Source organism: Malania oleifera, chromosome 9 (genome assembly GCF_029873635.1).
Source record: "Malania oleifera isolate guangnan ecotype guangnan chromosome 9, ASM2987363v1, whole genome shotgun sequence".
Classification (NCBI taxonomy): domain Eukaryota; kingdom Viridiplantae; phylum Streptophyta; class Magnoliopsida; order Santalales; family Ximeniaceae; genus Malania; species Malania oleifera.
This window is the reverse complement of record NC_080425.1, coordinates 43,919,530-43,945,224: the sequence shown is the minus strand read 5'-3', so window position 1 is coordinate 43,945,224 and position 25,695 is coordinate 43,919,530. Positions and strand designations below refer to the sequence as shown.

Sequence of the window (25,695 nt, the reverse complement as noted above, 5' to 3'; positions counted from 1 at the left end):
TTTGGCTAAGAACTCTAATTGCTATTCTATGGAGCTCAAGAGCACACATGCCATAGTAGATCCACCATTCGAGTGCATTGAATAGTGTATTTTTGAAAATTTAAATTTGAACATAAAAATGACAAAATAAATCCATTCATCCATTATTTAGCTATATTTACAAGGATTTGTTTGTTTCACTACCCTTTAAGCAAACGGAGTTCCAAATGTCTCCTATCTATCCCAATATAAAGGATGATTGTGAAGTATAATTAATTAATTAGATATATGTTATAGAAATTATTATGAAATAGAATCAATACTTAATTAATAACCCAAAATTGAGTATCTATATCGGGTACCAACTTGGTTATCACTTTTTTAACCCCATCCATGACTTCTCTAGAAACTTTAGGAGAGGGTGGTGCACCATAAAGAAATTGGGAGTTCAAAAAATATCCTAAAATTAAATTCATAAACATATTAATTAGTAATAGTTTTTTAATGCAAGAACGTAACAACATAATATTTACACTTGCTAGTTGGGTGCAAGTCTTGATGCAATTGAAAACTCTACCGATTATCAGTTATTTTTCAACAATCTTTGTAGAACCAGCAATATTTCTAAATAGCCAGCTTCCCCCTATCAATTGTCTCATATATGTAACCAGTGGTTGGTTTGTCATCACCGTTAACTAATTTAAGAACTTTCACCAAGGGATCCTGCACTCTAATTATATCAAAAGTCTTTTGTCAAAACTCTTTCCCTAAGATAATCTTCTTTATATCATACATTGGGTCTAATTTTTTCCATCCCAAACCTTAACTTTTTCTAAGCATCAGATGTGAACATTGCCCTCAATGCTTGTTTATGCTTAACAATGGTCTCCAAGGCAATAAAGTTGGTGGCAAATTGAGTAATGGCAGGACAAAGCAATTATCTATTTTTGTAAATTTCTTCATGAAATTCACTTTCCATGTGTGATTGTAAATAAAGGAGATTATTGTTTTGCATTTTCTAAGACCTTCTTCACATTACTTTTTTTTACCAATATTTTCAAGAATAAAGTCTATGCAATGAGCTGCACATGCTGTTTAGTAAAGATTAAGTCTCTTTTGTAGCATTAATAATTTCCCTCCTACCTTGATTGCAGCTTCATTATCAGTCACTACTTGGACAACATTTTCTTCTTGAATCTCTTCAACCACCTCGTCCATTAATTTGAAATGAAATTATAGATTTAATAATTTCTACTACTTAATTAAAAATATACAAGTCATCAAGTGACTCAAGTCTATAAATTCATAAAACTATTTACATAAACAATCAAAATTAGAAAATTACCTAAAATAATATTCAATTGTTTGGCTCAGCACATCAAAGGCATCAACTAACTTGTGGAACACAGTGCATCTATTGCAATAAACTAAAAAGTTTATTATGTATTCTATTGTGGGCCCTAACCAACCATCACACATAATGGTTACACCTCTCTCCTTTCAAATGCCAGCAAAAGAAGATTTATAATTTTTCATTTCTTGATACTCTTGCTCTAAATAAATTTCAAAGACCTTATAAGGTGATGGACCCTTCGCCCCTATTTCAACCTCTGCAGCAACATCAAGCATCGACTGCATAAATGGAGATTCATCTACATTTTCTAAAATAAGATTATAAATTAGGAATTTTCCCACTACTTTTCCTAATTTACAACTTAAACCCTTCAGAAGTTCGGTATTTATTTTTGATTGCTTGGAACTCCTACTTCTTTCTAGAGTAGCATCCATCCCCCTTAATCTAGCTTCAAGGGAATCAGGGTTAATCCATTTCCATCCACTACCTCCAGCTTCTCAGACACTTTGTGACCGAGCTCTACCAAAACCACCGACACTGCCACGACCAGAGCCACCCCTTGTTCATAATAATTATCACTTCCATCGGCTCTTGCCCTAATTCTTTGCCTCTTTTCCCATTCTTCTTGTACTAATATGCTTTCTTGTCAAGCAAATCTCATTCTTTCCTCATCTGAATCTTCTTCATCACTCAAATCTTCATAATCTTCTATAATTTGAGCTTCTAGTTCTTCTTGCCTTTTTTGTTTATCTTTCTTCTTCTCGGCATATTTTTGTAGATGTTTCATCATTTCTTCTTTAACTTGCGCGATTACATTTGGACACATAGTCATCTGACTTTTTTATGTGTCAAGTGTTGTTTCAATCATGTGATTCCTTCTTTAGCTATCTTTTCACATAATTTACATAAGACAACATGTCTACTACCTTCCATTTGAGTAGCAAAATGCCGACCAATGTCTTCACCAGGTAGCTCTTCACTCCCTTTTTAATCACGCGGCATCTTGATCCTTGATTAGATGATTTCTACACATAAGTAAAAATAAAAAGTTATGGTCCTTACACAAGAAATTAAGAAAAAAATGGTACATAATTAGTTAATCACATAACAATATAACATAAATGATGGATTAATTTTGAGACTTTAAGTTGCTAACTATTTAAGTATTAAGTTATTAACTAATAAATTCATACTTCATAGCTACCAAAATAGAAAATAGGAATTGATAAAGTTAATGCTTAACACTAATAAGTTATTATCTATTGATTCTATTATGATATTTTCTCAAATTATTTAATTTTTAGTTGATTTATACATATATAATGCATGTCAAATATTTTGTGAATGGCCGAATGAATTGACCTTGAGTTTTGTATATTATATATAGACTTTACAATAATGCTATACATGGAAAGTAGTAAATAAGGTCTAGCATGATTCTAGCCCAATACAAGAAAACTATAATATGTCAAGCCCAATACATGTAAACTAAATATATGCTAACTGTACGAAATAATGAATTGAAATATAAGGAAATAAATGTGGGCTGAAGTAAGGAAAGAAATCTTTTGCTTTGCTGTTTGCTGTTCCGTTGACAGCCCCCCTCAAATTGATGCGGGTTGATCAACAAGTATCAATTTTCTACTTAGGAAGCAATGTCGATGACGAGTGAGAGCCTTGGTGAAGATATCCGCATTTTGTAATTTAGTGGAAATGTGTGGAAGAGTGATACACGAGCTTCAAATGCTTCATGGATTGAGTGACAATCAACTTCAATATGCTTCGTGCGCTCATAATAGACAGAATTGGCCGTGATCTAGATAGCACTCGTATTATCGGCATGTAGAGGTGTAGAATCGGTCTCAGAAAAATCTAGCTCAGCAAGCAAGCCTTGAAGCCATATAATTTCAGAACAAGCAAGAGCTATCGCCCGGTATTCAGATTCCGTCGATGACTTAGAAACTTTTTCTTGCTTCTTACTCTTCCAAGAGATCAATGCATCACCAAAGAACACACACCAACCAGTGATGGAGCGATATATATCCGCACAACCAGCCCAATGAACATTGCTATAAGCAGCAAGGTGAGTAGAACTGCCTGCAGGGAAGAATGAACCACGGGCAGAAGTGCCCTGAACATAGCGCATGATCCTACAGACAGCAGCCAAATGAAGATGACGAGGATTCTGAAGAAACTAGCTGACTTACTGTACAGCAAAAGAAATGTCTGGTCTAGTAATGGTGAGATAGACAAGACTACCCACGAACTTCCGGTATAAACTGGGATCAGCAAGTAAATCACCCTCCTCTTTGTCGAGCTTGACATTTAATTCCATGGGAGTATTAATAAAAGTACCCTTTTGAAGGCCAGCTATGGCTACCAAGTCCCTAACATACTTATGTTGATTGAGTAAAATACCTAAGGGACTACGATTCACCTCAAGACCAAGAAAAAATGTGAGAGACCCAAGATCTTTCATATGAAAGGACTTTGAGAGATTAGTCTTGAGCTGAGCAAGTAAAGCAGAATCGGAACCAATAATCACAATGTCATCAACATAAACCAAAAGAACAACAATACCCATGTATAATTTCCGAAGAAACAACGAAGTGTCATACTTGATCTGCTTGAATGAAAATTGTAATAAAGTGGTGTGGAATTTATCAAACCAGGCCCTCAGAGCTTATTTGAGACCATAAAGAGAACAACGAAGCTTACACACATGTGAAGTCGGAGAGGGAAACAAGCCCGGGGGTGGCTTCACATAAATACACTCTTTAAGATCCTTGTGAAGAAAAGCATTCTTGACATTCATCTGATGTAGTGGCCACTCACTAGAAGTAGCAATAACCAGAATCGTACAAACAATAGTCATCTTAGCCATAGGAGCAAAGGTCTCTTCATAATTGACACCATATTCCTGATTATTCCCAACTGCAACAAGGCGAGCTTTGTAACGATCTAGACTTCCATCAGATCGGACCTTGACTGAGTAAACCTATTTACAACCCAAAGGAACAATGGTGGGAGGACAAGGCTCAATGTCCCACGTGTGAATGGCCTCTAGAGCGGCAATTTCTTCCTACATAGCTTATCGTCAACAATCATGCTTGACAACGTGTGAGTAGGAGGTGGGAATATCTAAATTCGACAATGCAGCAGTAAGAGCTGAAACAGAGTTACCAGAACTTGAAGAGGGAAACCCATACCTGTCTGGGGGTACGGACACTCAAGAAGAGCGACGTACCAAAGGCTCTGGAGGTGCTGCAACTGACTAAATCTGGAGCATGGTAGGATCAAACATCGGATGAGCTACCGGAAGAGATTGTGGGCGGGGGCGCGGCGTACACGCAATACCTGGTTTAAAACGAGAAATGACTGGATGAGGATCCGAGAACTACTCCTCAAAGGAGGGGAGAATCACAGTAAGAGAGGAGGGTACAGAGGACACAGGAAAGAAATGCTGATTTTCAAAGAAAATCACATTCCTAGAAATGCGTGTATGATGTAATGTAGGATCATAGCAAACAAATCCCTTTTGACACACATTGTATCCCAAGAATGCACATTAAACAGATTAAGCAAATAATTTATGTTGCTCATGAGGAGGTAAATGAACAAAACATATGCAACCAAAGGTACGGAGGTTATCAAAACGAGGTTGCTTAGAAAATAAACGAAAATAGGGAGACTCCATGAGTAGGACTTGAGAAGGTAAATGATTAATCAAGTAGCAGTTTTCAGAGCCTCAACCCAGAACAAGGATGGAACAGAGGATTCCAGCAAGAGAGTACGGACCACATCTAGGAGATGACGATTTTTCCGTTCGACTACTCCATTTTGTTAGGAGTAGCAGGACATGAACGTTGATGAATAATGCCTTTAGAATCCAAAAATGCCCGAAACTCAGTAGACATATTCACCATCAAAATATGTGCATAATGTCTTAATAGAAGCAGAAAATTGATTGTCAACATACACTAAAAACTCAGTGAAAGTACAAAAAACCTCATATTTAGAGCGAAGAAAGTAGATTCAAGTAAATCTACTATGATCATCAATGAAAGTCACATAGTATTTAAATTTTTCATGTGAACTAGCCGAGGAAGGTCCCTAAACATCACTATGGATAAGCTCAAAACACTAAGAAGCTCTACTAGCATGCAAAGGCAAGGGAAGAGTTTTGCTTTTACCAAGTTTGCAAGAGGCACACTCAAGAGATAAAGAAGAACGTTCTTTATTACCAAGTAAACCAAAGTTCAATACATGAGATAAGATCTGAGTATTGGGATGGCCTAAACGACGATGCCACACCATACTAAGATTTGAAACATTATTACAAGCAAAATACTTAATAGAAGAAACTAGAAAACGTGCAGGAATAGGCAAAAGTAGTGGAAACAAGTGCCCCACTTTAGGTCCCTTCGCGATCTACTCCCCCATTACCTGGTCCTGCACAACACACCCATTACTAGAAAAATTAACAACACAATTGTTATCAATTAATTGACCAACAGAAATAAGATTCATGGAAAGCTGAGGAACAAGAAACACATTAGTGAACTTATGAAAGGCATCTCTGATAGCAGTTATTAGCAAAGAACTGCCATTGGTAGCTTGAATAGCAGATTGACCAACGTAGGGCCGAACATGACACAAGATAGTGGGATTATTCGTCATGTGATTCAAGGCACCCGAGTCCACATATCAGAGATTAGTAGAATTGTTACCTTGGAGCCTCATTGCTGATAATGCTGAAATTAGCATCTGTTGCACCATTTCGGGTGTGCAGTAATTCATTGGAGGAGGTGTAGGAACAGAAAAGTCACCTAAAGAAGAGCCAGGAGCCGCAAACGTCACTATGGGGGGTACACTAACAGAAATCTAGAATACCTGGGCCTGACAATTCTGCGGGCGGATACGACATTCTTTGATAATGTGACCCTTCTTCTTGCAATAAGAGAAGAATTTCTTGGAATTAGCAGCGATATGTCCAAATTCTTTGTAGCAAAAACACTGCAAAGTGCTAGAATGCGCAGGCAGTCCTCGTCGTTGAGCAGCATAAGCCACAAGGACAGACCCAGAACTACCATGAGATTGTAACAGAGTAACTTGAGTACTAAGCCTTTGTTCTTCACGAAGTAACTCACTAAAACAAACATTTAGAGAAGGAACGGGGGAGCAATTTAGCAGAGACGAGCGAATAGATTCATACTCGGGGTGGAGTTTCATAAGAAATTGATCATGATGACTAGTCTCGTGAAGACGTTGAATAATGGGAAGAGAAGCCACAGGAACATCCGCAGTAACCAGATCAGAATATTCATTTCAAAGAGTCAGAAACCCTGAATAATAGTCTTGAATGGAATGATTGTCTTGTTGAAACATGGCAATCGCATGCTCTAACTGAAAACGACGAGCACCATTATCTTGATGATATACTGTTTTTAAATAAATCCACATGGTTTGAGCGGTGCAATAAGGTCGCAAGTTGGGGACAATATGTGGCTCAGCCGAACCAAGAAGCCAAGACATAATCCGAGCATCAAGCATAGCCCATGAAGGACAAGCTGCAGACTCCTTCGATTTATCAGGATTGGGTGCACAAGCCATGCCATCAATATGACCCCAAAGATCTTTTCCCTTCAGGAAAAGTTCAAACTGAAAAAGCCCACGTAGAATAATTGTTGTCTGTAAACTTGGCAGACACAAGTGAGGAGTCCATGCTACATAATGGAGAAAACCGAGAAGCCCCAAATAAATAAAAAAACAGACTGTGCTGAAAGAAACAAACCACCAGAAAATCTAGAAGCCCAAAATAAACAAAGCAGGTACAAAGAAAAACCAAGCACAACCTCCCTGCACTAAAAAATTAAATCTTGAACCAAAAAACTGCACTAAAAATTAAATCTTGAACCAAAAACCTGCTGTGCCAAGAACATAAGTGCCAGAAACGGCAACAGAAAGTTGTTGCCTGCTTGCCGAGAGTCACGAACAGCACCAGAAACTAGAGAAATAAGTGGCAAACCAGAAACCTGTTGTGCCTACTTGCTGAAAGTCACAAGCCTGCTTGCCGAGAGTCACAAACAGCAACAAAAACTGGAGAACTAAGTGGCAAACCAGAAACCTGTTGTGCCTGCTTGCCGAAAGTCACAAACAGCAACAGAAAACTGTCACCTGCTTGCTGAGAATCACAAGGACATAAACTGGAGGAATATATGGCAACCCAGAATCTTGCCGTGCCAATAGCCATGCAGCAACAGAAGTACCGAAAGAACAGAGAAAATTTTCCAGAAGAGAAAACAAAACCCCAACGGCCACAAAACCGAGAAAACAAAAAAAATCGAAGGGAAAAAAACTTAGCAGTCGGCTGGCTCTGATACCATGTCAAATATTTTGTGAATGGCCAAATGAATTGGCCTTGAATTCTGTATATTATATATAAACTTTACAAGAATGCTACACATGGAAAGTAAATAAGGTCTAGCATGATTCTAGCCCTATACAAGTAAACTATAATCTGTCAAGCCCTATACGTGTAAACTAAATATAAGCTAACTGTACAAAATAATGAATTGAAATATAAGGAAATAAATGTGGGTTGAAGTAAGGAAAGAAATCTTTTGCTTTGTTGTTTGCTGTTCCGTTGACAATGCAATCAATTATATTACAATTTACAATTTAACAAAATAAATATAGAATTGTAGATTTTATAATTTAATTATTTAAAAGGTAGTGTACTAGAGTCACTAGACCGCTTGTGTAGAAATTAGAATATATTAATATTAAATTATTAATTGTCAAAGTTATTTATAAAATAGATATGAAGATTTATAATTTGCGGTAATTTTTATATTAATTAATAATTTTTAACTTTTATAATTAATTACTTACATTGTTAGTTGTTACGCACATAAAATAAAATATGAAAATGTAATTCGAAATTTAGTAATTACTTACTATGTGCAGCCTCACAATCAAAATCTAATATTAAATAATAAATATGTAGATCTAAAGATTCTATACTCTATACCAACTTTTTATATTAATTAATAAATTTTACTTATATAATTAACTATTTACAATTTTACATACATAAAATAAAATAAAAGTAATTAAGTATAAACATAAAAATATACAATAAACTACATTAGTAAGCTAGTAGCAGTGTAGCACTGTTGCAGTGCTGGAGTAGCCTCTACTGCTTCAAATTAAAAAATTAATAATTAAAGAAAAAAAGATGGAAGATTGGAGTCTAGAAGAAGACATACCCGACAATGGCCGAACTTGCCAAATGGAGTGAGTTTCAGCTGCAAGCCTCCAAATCCTCAAATTTCTTCTTGTTTATGAAAGATTTCACAATTTCCGTGTAGAATCTACCCTAAACCTTCTCAAATAAGCAATTTTTCCAAGAAATTGTGAAAATTTCCACAAATCGAAGAGCCGTGTCAGCCAACCTGCGGAGCACAACTTCAAACAAGTCGAAGCTGATTTTGGGTGTTTCAAAGCTTCAGATCAGTAGATCTAAGCTGGACGAAGGATAGGAGAGGGGAAAAGCAGCAATACGCAAAGAAAACCAGAAAAAAATAAAGCAAATTCAGAGATAAGGCATCGGCAGTCCGTAATGGTTAGTAACGACCATTACGGACTGTAACGTAAGAGAACGCCTATTATAGGCCATTACGGTTCCGTAATGGCTGTTATGACCATGAATTTCACTCACTACATTAGTAGCCTATAACGGTATCAGAGCCCTCATTTTCCGCTACGTAACAACCATTAAGCTATGTAACAGCCGTTATTTAATACCATGATTCCTATACTCAAAAAGGTTATCAATGTTATAGGCTTGTTTTACATCAATTGTGGAGTCCCTTCCTCTACGTAGCCTTCTCAATCTTAACCTATTTTTTCAGCTCAATCCTCCATCTTCATCCAATTTGAGTCCTTCCCGTCACATGGATCGTCCCAATTTGCAAGTGACACAGTGAGTCAAGAGAGATCTTCCTCCAGCTTCCACTTTTACGCCTCTAGTTCCCTCGTCTAATGATCCTAATTCCTAAGTGGTTGACCTTCCTATTGCTATTCTAAAAGGTAAATGCACTTGTACTGAACATCCAATCTCTAAATTTGTTTTTTACAATTTCTTGTCACCCTCATACTACTGTTTGTTAGTACTTCATCTTTTGTTGCTCTTCCAACGACTATTTCTGAAGATCTGTCCCATTTTGGGTAGAGAAATGCAATGATAGAAGAGATGCATGTGCTACAGGATAATGATACTTGGGAGTTGGTACCTCTTCCATTAGATAAGACTGTGGTTGGTTGAATCCAAATGGTTCCATGGATGGGTCCATCTTGCTACCGAGGGATGTATTCAAGTGTATGATTTGGACTATTCATGCACATTCTCCCCTGTCACCAAACTAGTCTCACTTTATTTGTTTGTATCCTTAGCCACCACCTATCACTAGCCTTTACATTAGTCAGTTGTATAGAATGCTTTCCTACAAGGTGATCTTCAGGGGGAGTTAGGCTTAGTGTCAGATCAAGAAGTCATTATATGGTTTAAAACAATCTCCCAAGGCATGGTTTGGTCAATTAAGTGTTGTAATGATTACTGATGATGATAATCAAGGTATCTACAGCCTAAAGCATTTCCTGCAGACTATGTTTCAAACCAAGGATTCTGGACTATTGAAGTGCTTCATGGGGTAAAGAAGTACCAAGATCTCGTATGGGAACCATCTTCTCACAGAGGAAATATGTTCTTGATCTTTTAGATAAGACTGGAATGTTGGATTTGTTGAGATCTTGATTAAATGAATGACCTAACTTGAAGATAGGTCTCTCCCACTATATATAATATAAATCGAATACGTTCTAATGACAATAATACATTTATTAACTCTCACTAATTAACATACTAACATAATAATAATACTAAAAGACATAAATAACCTCTAACACTCCCCCTCAAGCTAGACCATAGAAGTCATATGCTCCTAGCTCGTCACAAATAAATTTAACACGAGCACCACCCAGAGTTTTGGTAAACAAATCATCAAGCTGCATATTAGACTTCACATAAGCGGTAGTAATGAGCTTCTTCACAAGTTTCTCCGAAACAAAGTGGGAATCAACTTCAATGTGTTTCGTCCACTCATAAAAGACAAAGTCGAAGGCAATATGAAGAGCAACTCGATTGTCACACATCAACTTCATAGGCTAAGAATGTGAAAAACCCAATTCTTCCAACATGTTCTTCAACCAAACAAGTTCACAAGTAGTGTGAGTCATAGCTCTATATTTTGATTCAGCACTTAGCCACCACAATTTGTTTCTTACTATTCCAAGAAACCAAATTACCACCAACCAAGATATAGTACTCGATTGTGGACCTCCAGTCAAACGGCATCCCAACCAAATCTACATATCAATGAATATAAGTGTGACCTTGATCACGATATAAAAGACCTCTTCATTATTGCACCCCAATGACTTGTCCTCGAAGATTCTAGAAATTGACTCTCAACGTTTGTTGCAAAAGATATATCCATCTAAGTGACTATGAGATAATTCAAATTTCCAACAAGTCTTCGGTATTGTCCAGGATTAGGGAGCAAATCACCCCTATCTAGTAGTAACTTGCTGTTAGGATCCATGGGTGTATCAACCGGTTTGGATCCCAACAATCCAGTTTCATCCAACAAATCAAGAACATACTTCCTCTATGACAAAATAGCTCCCATACGAGATATAGATACTATCTTTACTTTGAAAATTAGTCTATAGAAAGTATATGAGTAGCCCAAAAAGATACATTTTATAGCACGAGGATCCAACTTATCCACCCAGAAGTTAGTTGATGAACAAAGGACACACTCGAATATACTAGGAAGGAGAAGAATAAAGGTAAATTAGGAAAGAGAATGGAGTAGGGAATTTAACCACTAAGGACAGAGGATGGTATCCTGTTAATCAGATAGCAAGCAGCAAGTACAACGTCACTCCAAAAAACTTTGGGTACATGCATTTGATAAAGTAAGGTGTGAGTGATTTCAAGGATATCTCTATTTTTCCTTTCTACAACCCCATTTGTTGAGGAGTGTGGCCACAGGATGATTGATGGACAATACCAAACTAAGTCATATAAGTAGTGAATTGTGAACTAAAATACTCTTAGCATTATCACTCCGAAGTATTCGAACTGACAAACCAAAGTAATCTTTATTTCAGAACAAAAGGCGCAAAATATGTGAAATAACTCGAAATAATCTTTTATTAAATATAGCCATGTCTTCTAAAATAATCATCCACAAAGGTTACAAAGTACCGGAAAGTCGGAAACCCAATTTGGACACAACTCTACAAGGACCCCAAACATTGGAATGAACTAACATGAAAGGGCTTGCAGCCTGTTCATTAAATAGGAAGCAAAAGGGACATGATGGTGCTCTCCCAACTGACAAGACTCACAATCAACACTAGACACAACTCAAATCAGAACAAAATGTTTCAACTTTTCTAGTGAAGAATGACCAAGAAGACAATGAATTTGGACAGGTGTGGCAGCAGCAGTGTAGGCAGTAGAAGGAGATAGCGGCTCAAAGTGATAAAGTCCACCAGCTTCATGCCTTCCGCCGATCACCTTCCTCATCTTCAAATCCTAAATAACCATAGAATCAAGGAAGAATGTCATTGAACAATTCATGGATTTATTAATCTTGCTAACGGACATAAGATTGAAAGGAAACTTGGGAATATACAAAATCAAAGGAAGAGAAATACAAGAAGTGGGATTTACAGTCCCAATTCCCTTGACTGCAATGGTGCATCCATCAACAAGAGTAACACAAGGTAAATTTGCAAGATATTGAATAGTGGAGAAAAAAATTAAGTATACCTATGATATGATCAGTGGCAACTCAGTCTATGACCCAAGGACTAGGAGGAGAAGTACTAGATGATAGCCATATTGTGGGATTACCTGTTTGGGCACGAGATCCAATGGAAAGAAAAGCTTGTTGTAACGCTTGATACTATTGGAACTTCGTATACTCTTCCTTTGACATGGATACACCGATACAGTATGTTGTCGCCCACTCGGCCCCAAAGGTGTGGAGTTGGTGGTGGCTACATTGGCTGCCCACAAAGGTGTGAAGTCGGTGGTAGCTGCATTGGCAACACATGAAGGTCTACAGTGGAGATCCCAACACTGCTTAATAGTATGATTTCTTCGTCCACAATGAGTGCACTTGTGAGGAATGCCTCTACCTTGTCCATCTTTACCACCACGACCGCTCGAACCACCTCAATAACTTTTGTGGTTGTTTGGTAGAAAACTAGATACACCTCGTGTAGTAAAGGTTGTCCTCTCATAGTCAAATGCATAAGCAGAAGAATGTGTACTAAAAAAAAGCACAAAGGACACAAGAATAAACATCAGCAAATGATGGTAACTCTGCGTTACTAAGTATCTAGGACCAAACTATCTCAAACTCGAGTCTCAAGCCCGCTAGAACCTAAAGAACTGTCATCTGCTCGCTCTGCTTCTACATCTCACATACGCCAGCTGCTAAAGGTTGCACGACATTAAGCTCCTCATGAATACTCTTCATCTATCCAAAATAATCTACAATGCTTCTATCTCCTTGTTGTAACTGAAAGTACACCTAGGATAAATCATACATGCATGTAATGTTCCTAGAGTATAGAAGCTTGGAATAATCCCAAATATCCTTGCACATATCTAGATGCATACACATCCATGCAATTTGTTGCTCCATCGAATTCCACAAGAGGGAAATAATCAAGGCATCTTCTTGAATCCACACTTCTTTTCTCTTCTCATCATCAAATTGGAGCAAGTGGTCAAATTTTCCTAATCCTACTAAACAAAACGAACAGCTTTAGACCATTGAACATAATTCTTTCCATCCAACTTTTGAGTTGTTATCTGTGGCAGAGATGAAGGAAACATATTTTTGGGATTCATAGACTCTATCCCAAGACTCACAAACTTGCAACCACACCAATGTCAAACAAGAAGAACAATCAAAACTAATCGGACAACCACAAACTATGTGAAGCACCAGCACAACCACGAACAAGGTGAACGACTTACCAACTGAGATAGCATTGCCACAGCCTCACAATCTTAACTTACAAACACTGCCACTGCTCCAAGAAACTCAAAAGAAGCCTTTACAAAATATGAACAAAAACTAACGGATTACCACAAGTGCATGGTCGAAAAAGGTTGGATCTTTGGACAAAAAACATGCCTAACAGCTTGATATTATTGTCTAGAGAAGGAATCAAAACATGGCAGAAGGGGAAAAAAAAAACTTGGTTGGAAGCTCTCTCATCCGCCAGTGTGTGGGGTCAGCACTGCCGGCAGTTGGTCGGCATGTGGCGGGACATGGAGTTGTTTCTGATGATGGGTTTTGTGGGGATAGGCTTCAGAGGGTTCTATTTTCAGCTATATGGTTGGTTTTGTGAAATAATGAAGGGTCACCGTGGATCTGAGAAGGGCAACGACCGGAATGTGTTCTCCGGCAACGGCTGAGTATGATAGGGAGGTTGGATCATGCTCTAATACCATGTAGAGGTTTTGATTAAATGAATGATCTCACTTGAAGAAAGGTTTCTCCCGCTATTTATAATACAAAACAAATACATTCTAATACCCTTACTAACTCTCACTAATTAACATACCAACACACTTAATAATAATAATACTTAAAGACATAAACTCTAACAGGATCCAAACCTGTTAAAACCCCTACAGATCCTAACAGGAAGCTAGTGCTAGATATGGGTGATTTGTTGCCTAACCTAGAGCGATACGGAAGACTCTAATGGAAAGCTAAATTATCTCACAATCACTTAATTGGATATATCTTTCTCAACAAGTGTTATAAGTCAGTTTCTTGATTCTTCGAGAACAACTCACTAGGATGCAATAATTTCGCACCTTAAGATATCTTAAAGGTGCATCTGTGAGAGGTCTCTTATATCAAGATTGATGTCACTCTCATATCCAAGGATATACTAGTGCAGATTGGGCTAGATCATCTTCCAACAGAAGATCCACAAATGATATTGTATCTTCGTGGATGGTAATTTGGTTTCTTAGCAGAGTAAGAAACAATCTGTGGTGGCCAAGTCAAGTGTTGAGTCAAGGCATAGGACCATGGCCCACAATACATCTGAACTTGTTTGGATAAAGAACATGCTAGAAGAACTAGGTTTTCCACATTTTTAGTCTATGGAGTTTACATCTAATAATCAAGTTGTCATTCATATTGCTTCCAACCCGATCTTCCTGAGCAGACAAAACACATTGAATTTGATTGCCTCTCAGTTTGGGAGAAACTTGTGAAGAAGCTCATCACCACCACTAATTTGCAGCTTGCTGATTTATTTACTAAAGTCTTAGGGGTGTTAAATTCATTTATAACAAGCCATAAATTCATCTGTAACAAGCTAGAAGTATATGATATATATGCTCCAGCTTGAGGGCGAGTGTTGATGGTTATTTTAGTCATTTAGTATTATTAGTGTGTTACCGTTATATTAACAAGTAAGAATTAGTAAGGGTTTTATGGCCATAGGTATGTACTTGACGTGTATTATAAATAGAGGGAGAGACAATTAGGTCTTCCATTTTACCCAATTCATCATCATCATCATCATATATTAATTGTACACATGTGAAGGGTATGATAGTCATCTTCTTGAAATGCCCGCAAGGATACCCATGTTGAACCAAACACCGACATTGGCAGGCATCTTGAGTGCATTATGGGAGTTTTACAGCATGAACCATACCTAAAATATACATGAGGCAAGAATCCATTCCCCGGAAAGAGATTCCCAGGAATGTCATTTTTCAAGGGAATATTTTTTTATACCACAAAGCCCCAACGATTCAAATTTTAATGTGATAAATAGCTATTTATATTTCAATTCAAATAACCAACAAAGGCTATCAAGCATGCAGTCATTTACAAACCAAACAAATTTATACACCGGTATTAGCCTGAAGCTAAAGAGGAGGCATTAACAAATATAATTAAATATAAACTAATCAAAAAATATATATAATCATTAGAGGAGATAGAAAATCATACCCCACCAGAAAACCTGTAAAATGTAGTAACACAACAGAAAGTATAATAACCCCCAATTCTCCAAATAAAATTGCTTGAATGCGAAGAAATGGAGATAGATCAGATGCCAATAATGACTCGATCATTGATGATTTGAAACGAACAACATTTTCTGAGAACACACTGCAACCAAAAAAAAAAAACAAAGAAAGAAAAGAACATATATGTGACAAGGAGAGGAAGAGTGCCTAAAAAGCCATACTATTCGTCAAATTAATCAAAAATAAACAGACAATACCTGCAGGCAAGTAATGACGAAGCTAAAACAGCAAGAAGTGGGGCAAAAGGCATCACAGTTTTCACTGCTGCAGGAAATGCACGCTGTAGATAAGAACCAAGGAGGATTGGCGCCACAACCACCTAGAGGAAAACAAAGAAGATGATAATTCCCCCAAAATAACTATTACATGTAGCTTTATAAGACAAAGTAGAGATTCAAACTTTAAATTCACCTGCAGGGTGCTAAGAGAAAGTTTAACAGCATCCACAGGTATGTAAGTTCCTGCCAGAATTTTGGTCAAAAGTGGAGTGAGAAATACTGCTAAGAGAGTGGTGCATGCTGTCACTACAATAGATAGTGGAACATCCCCTTGAGCAATTAAGGTCACCTGCAACACTATTTCAAAAGTGATTAAAAAATGCATGGAAATTTTCTAAGACAGTAATCCTTAATCCAGATGCGTTCATGCACATGGCAAACCCTTCGAGTGACTACATTAAAAAATCAGATTGGAATTTATTTGTATACAAAACATGTTGCTGAAGTACTTGAAAACATCATTTTATACAGTCAATTTTGGCTGGATAAATTGATATGCACCAAGAATCTATAATTCAAACTTGTTCATGAGGTCAAAGCCCACTACATCCCTGCAGGTATTTCGTCCATATCCTAATACTCAGAGGCCAGCTTTGCATGTATAAAAAAGAGAAAATATCAAGACTGTAGCAGAAAAATATTTAAAAAGAAGAAAAAGAAAAAGAATAAGGAGCATATGAAAAATTCAAAATTTAGCAGAGCAGCAATAAAATTAATAGAGGAAGAAGAAGAAGAAGAAGAAGAAAGAAGGAAAAAAATTACAATCTACTATCTTACACGCTGTTTGGTATTACTTCTGTTTTAAGTTATTGTTGTTGTATGGTGAAGACTGAAGAAACAAGTCACGACAATGCATTTGTTTATGCTGCTGGTTTTCTATTTTTGTTGATTTTCGCAAAAACTAAAAAGCAGATTTTACAGTTTCCAGTTGTTGTGGTAACCTATTTGCACTTAAATATCCAGAATTGACTTATGTGAATTAAATCATTCATTCTATATTAGTTAAAATTAAAATAATATGACCATGTGAAATTAAAATTGAAGTAAAATAATAATAACCATCAAAGTTCTAAAGTTCAAAATATAATAAAAGTGATTCAAAAAATTATTGTTATCATTTTTCAATTGTCATGTACATAGGATTTATCTTGGAGCAATAAAAAGTGAATTTAGAATTATAATAATTAAATAAGAAAATAGTTACAGTTATTTTTATCTTCATTGTAATATTTTTCAATTTATTACTTTATAGTTCTATTATTGTAATCATATTTTAAAGTGTTATTTGATTGAGGAAAATTGAGCATGAGCTCAAGTAAGTTTTTAATTTGTTTTAGTTTTGGAAATATTAATCAGCTTGCTTGTTTTTAGTTTTTGTTTCTCGTTTTCGTTTCTATAATTTTTTACAGATACAGCCCCTTAGCATTTCATGTCTTTAACAATTCATAGTCAAACTAAAATCCTCACAATGCAAATTATGCAATTGACCATTTGCTTTCCCACGTCATTTTTGTTCATAGGGACCTTAACTACACAAACCCTTAAAATTCTCAAGAAAAGGCTAAAAAAAAAATCAAACAAAAAATAAAAAAATGCAAATATTTAATATCACATGACCAACCCAAAAAAACTAAAAATTTACTCGTTTACGAATTACTAATATTGACTTCCTAAATTATGACTACTACTTAGACTTCATAACCTAAACAAACTAAAACTTAATTACTTAAAACTAATATCGGCTTCCTAGATTGACTATTGGTTAGAATACCTAAGCATACCTTCATATCATGTAATCATTCAAGCACAAACATATATAAAAAATTAACCCAATTTGTCTCTTTCTTAATGACGTCAGCATTAGAAATACCTTCTAGCCCAGTATTCTAGTTCATGGAGAATTAATATATTGTAAGCAGTCATTCCACCATGATGAGTCCTTGTCTCATGATGCTAAATAAGACTCGACTCAACTAAAATCCTCACAATAAACAATAACCTGGATACCAAACAATGTGAATCTTTAAGATTACAAACATATCCCCAACAAAGTAGCCTCAGTTTGCTCACCTGATACTAATGCTGATTACCTAAATTAGAAATACCAACTAAACTACCAAAGCTGCCTGGATAGAATGGTGTTGGGTGCGGGTGCATGTCTAGGTGTTGGGTCCTTTAGGCATTCAATATTAGTATACGGAGACATGGAAGTGTCCACAAATAGGATACAGGTGTTAAGACTGCTAATTATCCTAACAGCTTAAACAAGGAGACGCGAAAAAATTAAAATTAAAGAGGTGTAGAAAGCTATGATCATAAATACAACAAAATGCACTAAACAATATGTATCAAGTTGTTTAACAATACCCCTCATGTTTGACCTGTCTCACATGTGGAGGCCAGAGAAGTGGACAAGTTCTTTGTAACAAACATTAGATGAGGGACAACAATAATGATGAGACTTGAACCCTTGACCTCCTAGTATCCTATGGCTCGACTTGCCACTGCATCAAACCATGCTATACCACCAATTATCCCACAAGCTTCAAGAATTAGGCCCAACAGTGTATATCAAGCTACCCAACAGCTTGGTTGGAAGAATTTTTATCTAGCTTTTATTACACATGAAGTTTGTACTGTTTCCAGAGACGAGAATCACATAAATTCAGGTTGGTTCACTGCTCTGACATAATGAGAAACAATAAAGATATTATTAACGTCAAACTTTGGATCAGCCAAGCTGCAAGCTTGACTTGCACACGGTAATGATTAACAGCTTAAAGCCAAATATGTAAACTTGAGATAAAAGCAAACAAAATTGGTAGAATTGAGAATGTCTGCATGAGGGGTTGGTCTCAGAAACATAAATGCAACAATTGGATTTGGGAAAATTTATTTTCAAATCAGACGATGGAAACTCATTGAATGACAGACGAAGCCCAAAAACTAGTTATCAAACTCATAAAAATGGGTTTGAAATGGTCTTATTTTATTTTTTTGAAAAACAAAATATATTAAAAGAAGAAAGGAGTACAACAAGAAGATATAAAAACAGGAAGTATAAGATATCCTCCCACTACAAAAGGAAAACAGCTAACAATCCCACATAAATCTTCCAAGGAAACACGACTAAAAAATCTGCTTGCAGAGCAGCAAAGGATGCAAGGAACACCACTCTGCTCCAAGGCATGCTAATGGAAGTCAAATGCACATTTAGAGACTAGCTTTTCTTTCCAACCATATGCACCAAACAATAGCCAAAATAGTAGAACACAATTTAGCTTTCCTCTCTTTCCTCTTCCAAAACCCCTAAACATAATAGTCTACAAAAGCTAATAAAGAAGGGGCACATCGAATTTTCACCAAAAATTCCTAACTAGTAATCCCCCCAAGTTAAGTACTTAAAGAAGTGCTTTAATTATTGGAATTTCCAACTTTGGAATGTACAGTATGTACTTGAAATAAACTTGGCCAAGCACAAGCTTGACTTCTATGCAGTTTGCAGTTCACAACTTACAGCTCATTTGGTTGGATGGAATAGCTTTTCATTAGAATAAGATGGAATATAGTTTAATTTTGGGAATAAAGGGAATAGTTATTCCTAATATATTCCTAATTATTTCATTCAAAGTGTAATAAAAAAGGAATAGACATCCCCATGATGAAATTTGGGCATAGTTATTCCTTGTCTATTCCTTAGTATGTGATGCGGAACCTCAAGAATGAACGTCCAGAGACCCCAAATCAGATTTATCAAAACCCCAAACCCAAAATAAAATTCGACATGGTAGTGGATCCTTGACCTATTGCTTGACGTGAAGCACAAACCAAGAATATCAAATTAATGGATGAACGCCACAAAGATAGCACCTTTGATAAGTTCGGTGAAAGTTCAATGAAGAACTTGAAGAGAAATAAACCTCACTTGGAATTGTATTCAGCCAAAAAAATATTAACTTTTTCAATACAACAGAGAGTTGGCTACTTATAGAAAATAAAAGAAACTCATGACATCAGCTCAGCCAATAAAAATAGGCCATGACATCAATCTGGCCAATAAAATAGTCCCACATAACCTTAAGCATGCCATGTCATTTAATGAAACATGTGCAAGTCACATGCCATGTGCCATGTGCCATGTGCCATGTCATTTAATGAAACATGTGCAAATCACATGTCATGTTTAATTGACACAATTGGCCCCCTATTTAGCCCATACTTTAATTAAAACAATTAAAATTCCCCAAACAGCCCTTATTGGCTTAAGGTTCTAGCTTCGCACGTCTTTAGACAATTTACCATCTTAGGCTCTTCAAGAAAGTCCTTTTCTTTAGTGTCCATGACTCTCATTGACTCTTACTCAAGCAACTTCTCAATTAGTCCTTGCATAGCCTCCTTGACCTGCTTGGCTCTAACTCTTGTGATGGGTCCACTTGGCATGTGCAAATCATCTCGTGCAATCGGAGCTTGTTGGTTCATATTAGTATGGACTATAAAATGTTTCACATTGTTATTTACTTTATAGTAACAACATAATTTCTTGTGTAGCTAATTGTAACTAACTTACTAAAACTAATTTATTCTAGAGAATACACATACTGCAGACCAAACATAACCTTAATGTCTGAAGAAGCAAAACTTGAGTGACAACCTAATGCAGCAAAAACATGCGAATTAATTTTATTTCATTTTTATTTTAAGGTATTCTTTTCATTTGGGTGAGGTACTTATGATTCCAAGGTATTAGTATTTAAGAAAGTGGTATTTTTGTTCATATAGGATTCTAAAAATTAGTTTTCTTATTTCTCAAATATTGCAAACCAACAAAAGACCCCTATTTAATATGTTTGTTTATAATTGAATTAGAATTCATGTTGCATTGATGTTTGGCCCAGTGTTAGCTGGAATGAGGGCAAGGGCATACTCTTAACACTACTATTACTGTTATTTGACATGGTTCGCAATTTTAACTCAAGTCGTCGTGTCTATCAATGTTTTACAGTGTGAGTTTCACTCAAACTCATAGGGTTTGTGATTCAAACTTGTGAATTGCCGCATGCTGCTCCTGCCATGTTGGCCTCCACTGCCCTGCTAACCAATCATACTTTTGTCCCACCCTGATATGTGCAACTAGGAAAATTATTAGCAAAACTAATCCACACCCTCAACCATTCTTTGCTCACAAACAGGAAAAAAGGGAGGAGGGTCTCGTCAGTGGAAAAACAAGAGTGCAATAACGGCCTCTTCATGCCACAATAAACCTGAAATTCACAGATCAGTTCAAGCCCAAACCAAATCGAAAAATAGGCCACTATCTAGATCACATATAATCAGCAAGTGAAACAAATTGATTCAGACCAATCAAAGCCTCAAACAGTTACTCCAGAAATTAAATTCTTTTGCCACCTTCATCATTGACTAAACCTCTTTGCCCTCATCAATAGCGTGCCCACATTGCCATTGCAAAATTTTTGCCAGATTTCGCCACCTGTTGACCACCATCGCTGCTCAACCATTGGACCATTTCTATGTTGCCGAAGCTCTGATGGCCTCCAATGCCACATCAACAGGTTCTCACAGCCATTTAGCCACTGCGTGTTTATTGTCACTTGTCTTTGCTGGCATAAAGGCATCACCGCCATTATCTATCAGTGTCACCAACTTGGCAAATGTCACAGTCACAGCCTTATACCACCATCAAACCCATTTCAAAGATGACAGTATCAAATGACTGACTTAAAGTGATGAGTGTACCCAGTATGAATATCCACACAGACATCAGTGCTTGACCTGAGCCAAGCTGAACGGACACCAACCCCAACTACTGAACTGGATCTGCCCTGAACCATCTTTTTCTTGAACTTGCTGGTCCATACAAACTGAACCAGACCAGTCTGACCTGGCTAAAGATAACAGGAGAAAAAAGGAAAAAACAGAGAAGGAAGAAATGGTAACAAAGGACCATTTTGATCCTGTTGATCATAAAGTGGTTCGGATGTACAATTGGAAAGAGAGGAAAAACATATCAATGGATTAACATCTCAGATGGCCTCTCTGCTCTCAGGTTATTGCTTTTCAAAATCAAATTGACTCTATGTTTGGTCAAAAGTATAACATCTCTTGAACATTATCCATACAGAAAATTCCAGTATCCCAACTACAAATATCAATAATAACATACTGCTACTGCACAAACCTCTAGCAAGTCAAATTATGGAATCATGATTACTTGCCCAAGTTCACAGGCAAGAGGGTTCCAAATATGTTATTCGATTGGTTCAAACAAATTGAAAACACCTTTTACCTTTCAAAGTGTCAAGACCATAAGAGAAAGTTAGCAATTTAGCATGGTTGTTTCTTGTCTTAAAGGCCTCACATGTACTTGGTGGTATTGTCTAGTTCATCAACACACTTCACAGGCTAGCTCTAGTAACTAAGCAGAATCTTTAGAGGCATCTCATGAAAGAGAAATTCATCTCATTATGAGTGTAAGATGATCATGTTGCATGCATTAGCTTGACATGATAGAGATATCAATACTTAAACACTTGTGCTTCATAAAGTTGTTGCTCGATGCTTTTCGATGAAAGACGAACAACAATCACAATTTGGTTCGCTGTGGATTACACGTTAGCTTGCCATCCTATGACTTTAGCTTAGTTGATCAGGATACTGCCTAGTGCCTTTGCTAGGGTAAAGAGCAAATATGGGGAAGGATACTTGCAAGTTCCACATGAGCTGCCAAGCTATCTGATTCCAAGACGGTCGAGCACTTTCCACTTAATTGCTATGATTCTGGATAAAAATGTACTGTATCAGAATTGCCCATAGAAGACCCATGTCACTGTGATGGAAACTACTGACCATAAGATAAGCCTATGATTTTTGGATGATTACAATGTGAATGAAGTAGTATTCTAAGGATGCAGAGAAAAAGGGCAATGTTAGATAGTAGGTGTTAGCTTCAATTTGAGATTGTGTTCTTTTTTCAACGGGGGAAGGTTGATGCAATACAAGCATAGGATAATCTAGTTTTAGTTTTTAAGAGTATCCTTTTATTTGGGCAATATTGATACTAGGGTATTGGTATTTAGGAAAGTATAATTTTTGTTTATTTTAGATGCAGGACCAAACGTCCAATGCAACATGGACATTTGGTCCTGCATCACAACCACATAAAACTGATGCCATCTATAGATTGAGGATGGCAAGCATCTATATTAGAAGCAATTTATGGAGTTGGGGAAAATATTTTTAAATTGGACAATTTAAATTCACTGGATCAGATAGATATGTGTCAAAAAATCTCATATTCTAACTCATGGGTGGCCTTTGACATGTTTTGAATTATTTGGGATTTGGAAAGCCATGTGAAATAAATTTGGGGTAATCTCAATTTCTAAATTCTAAGCATTCTGAGTTTCTGACAGATCTTTTTGAGCCCTAGAACTTATCCAATCTCCTTATAATGTCTTCAGGTTCCCACTCCTTTTGAGATTTTAATTATCTTAAACAAAAGATACAGGAAGGTAAAAATATTGGATAAATGCACATTCATTATTATGAATACCCGATTACATTCATTATATGACCTTCTGCATTGGGAAATCATATGAAAATTCTAACTGGTACGTAATTTGGATCCTCATTATGAAAAAGCAGATCAGTTTCTACCACTTCTCTTTCACTGTTCCGGAAATTTTCAATCATAAAAAAGAAAAAGAAAAAGGTGAGTGCAGATAAAGTAAGAATCATTAGCAATAGAAAGAAAATCAATCAGATAGATTCTAACAAAAATACTGAAAAATTGGGAGAATGATTACTGAAAAGCTACTAAACCAATCCACAACTAGGCAACGTTTTTGTCAATTTGAATGTTCTCAACTCTTCCAAATGTTATTCATCATTGATTGTAGTAAATACATGAGTAGAGAAGGAAAAACAGACGGATAAAGTAATCTTACCACGTTTGACGCAGTGCCTCCAGGGCAACAAGCAAGCAATATTAAACCCACAGAAAGAGATGGTGACAGTCCCAAGGATTTGCTAATAATCATTCCAGCAGCAGGCATAATTGTATATTGAGCAATGCATCCAAACAGTATCTGGTTAAAAGTGAAAGGAATAAACTTATTATCTCAAATACTGGTTTATTTTTATATATAAAAGTATAGAATCATAAAACATAGAATCCTTTAGTTTCTTCAATAAAATGTCCATCAACCAACATGATAGTCTATCCTCCAAAAGGACACTGATTTGCACTTTTTGTTTTTGGTTCATTTCTTCAAGATGCTTTCTGGACAATTTCCAGTTTAAACGTGGAATTTTAATAATAAAAGAAACAACATTTTTTATCACAATACAAAATTAGGACAACATTAACAGCTATAGCATGTTCTGCCAAGTAAGCAATTGTAAGTCATTCTCTGGAAAGTAATCAAATTCAAAATAAAGTTCAGACATCATACAACCTCCAGCAACATTGAACTTCAAAAATTATGTCCCAAACCATCCTAGTTGCTACAAAAAAAAAAAAAAGGTTCAATCCTTGGGAGTATACTCAAAAGCAAACGAAGTGTCCATCAAATAGGCATACCCACTTCACTGATTCCACAAAACAACTAAATTACAGCGCAATTGTAAAACTGCAAAACACCATGCCCGGGATAAATATAAAGAAACGTCAACTTTCAATATTCCAAAAGTAAATGAATAAATAAATGGATAAATGGTGCCCTCTGAGTTCTGAAACTCACTGACAGAGGCCTTTGCATTAGCAAATTTAAGAAGTCCCTGAGCTGCAATGTGAGAGCCATGGCCAGCATGATGAAGCCCAGAGCCAAGCTGTATGAAGCTGGACCTCTCCTCACAAACCAAGAAAAGGTAGACGGTCTCAAGCAAGCAACAACCGCTCCAACAATGACATAGACAGGGTACAGGCTAGCTGCAGTTTCCAGCATGATTTCCCATCTGGGTTTTGCACAGACAACAGCTCGGGAGCGCTCAGAATTTCGATGGACAGATCTGATAATGCGCAGGGTTGAGAGCCTTGGTGGTCTAGAAATTGAGGGTTTTCTGCGTGTGAGAAGCGGTATTCTTGGTTGGGATTGTGGGAGTAAAGTTAGAGAACTGAAGCAGAAGGTGAGAGACATGATCGGCTACTTCAGAGACGGGCAGTGTCCACTTGCGGACATTTGTGACTGAGAGAGAGAGAGAGAGAGAGAGAGAGAGAGAGGGAGAGAGAGAAGCTTGGCGGAAGAACGATGCAGCCATGTCGATCATGAAGAAAGGATGGTTCAAAAGAGGTTAGCCGTCAGTCCAGCGGATATTAGGCGCTCCCGGGAAATATTAAAATAACGCACCTGAAAATTATTTTTCAAAATAATGTAAAATCAAAACTCGAGGGATGTGACGATTTTATTCAAAAATCTTTTATATATAATATTAAGGGTAACCTTCAAATGCCTTAAAATCCTAATCCTAATTTTCTCAAATTTTTAAAAAATTTTAAGTTGTAATTAATATAATTGGTTGGAAGTTTATAATTCTTAATCTGATTAGTTGGTGTATTTTAAAATACGTTAAAAAAATAATTAAAAGTCAACTTCCTCTTTCCTATCTATTCAGCATTGCAATTTTAATAACTTTCTTAATTAAAAAATCCTTTCATCATTTCTACCAATTCAATATTTGTTGTGAAATAAATGATGAATGTTACCATTCATGTCTTCAACATACCTGCCTCATCTCCCTCATGTTTCCCATGCATGAATCCATTATTATTATCAAACAAAATCATTTGCTCTTCCCACAACTATATAAAGGGGATCACCTGATTGAGATTAGGGGAGGAAAAACGAAGA

General features: G+C 36.5%; 1 protein-coding gene across 3 annotated transcripts in view; it reads right to left on the bottom strand.

The window, feature by feature from the left end:
• Positions 1 to 25,192, bottom strand: part of LOC131164418 (probable sodium/metabolite cotransporter BASS2, chloroplastic) — a 32,553-nt gene extending 7,361 nt beyond the window's left edge. Inside the window, exons 1-6 of one of the 3 annotated variants that reach the window (XR_009139262.1) lie at positions 24,589 to 25,120; positions 23,794 to 23,934; positions 15,963 to 16,118; positions 15,749 to 15,870; positions 15,472 to 15,633; positions 2,260 to 2,358 (exon numbers count right to left, since the gene is read on the bottom strand). Coding sequence is in view for 2 of the 3 variants with exons in the window: in XM_058121593.1 (XP_057977576.1) it covers positions 2,325 to 2,358; positions 15,472 to 15,633; positions 15,749 to 15,870; positions 15,963 to 16,118; positions 23,794 to 23,934; positions 24,589 to 24,984 (1,011 nt within the window). In the remaining variant the exon portion in view is untranslated. Of the gene's footprint in view, positions 1 to 1,632; positions 2,359 to 15,471; positions 15,634 to 15,748; positions 15,871 to 15,962; positions 16,119 to 23,793; positions 23,935 to 24,588 lie in introns of those variants that run through there. The other 2 variants (XM_058121593.1, XM_058121592.1) reach the window with 2 other exon arrangements.
• Positions 25,193 to 25,695: the final 503 nt, after the last annotated feature.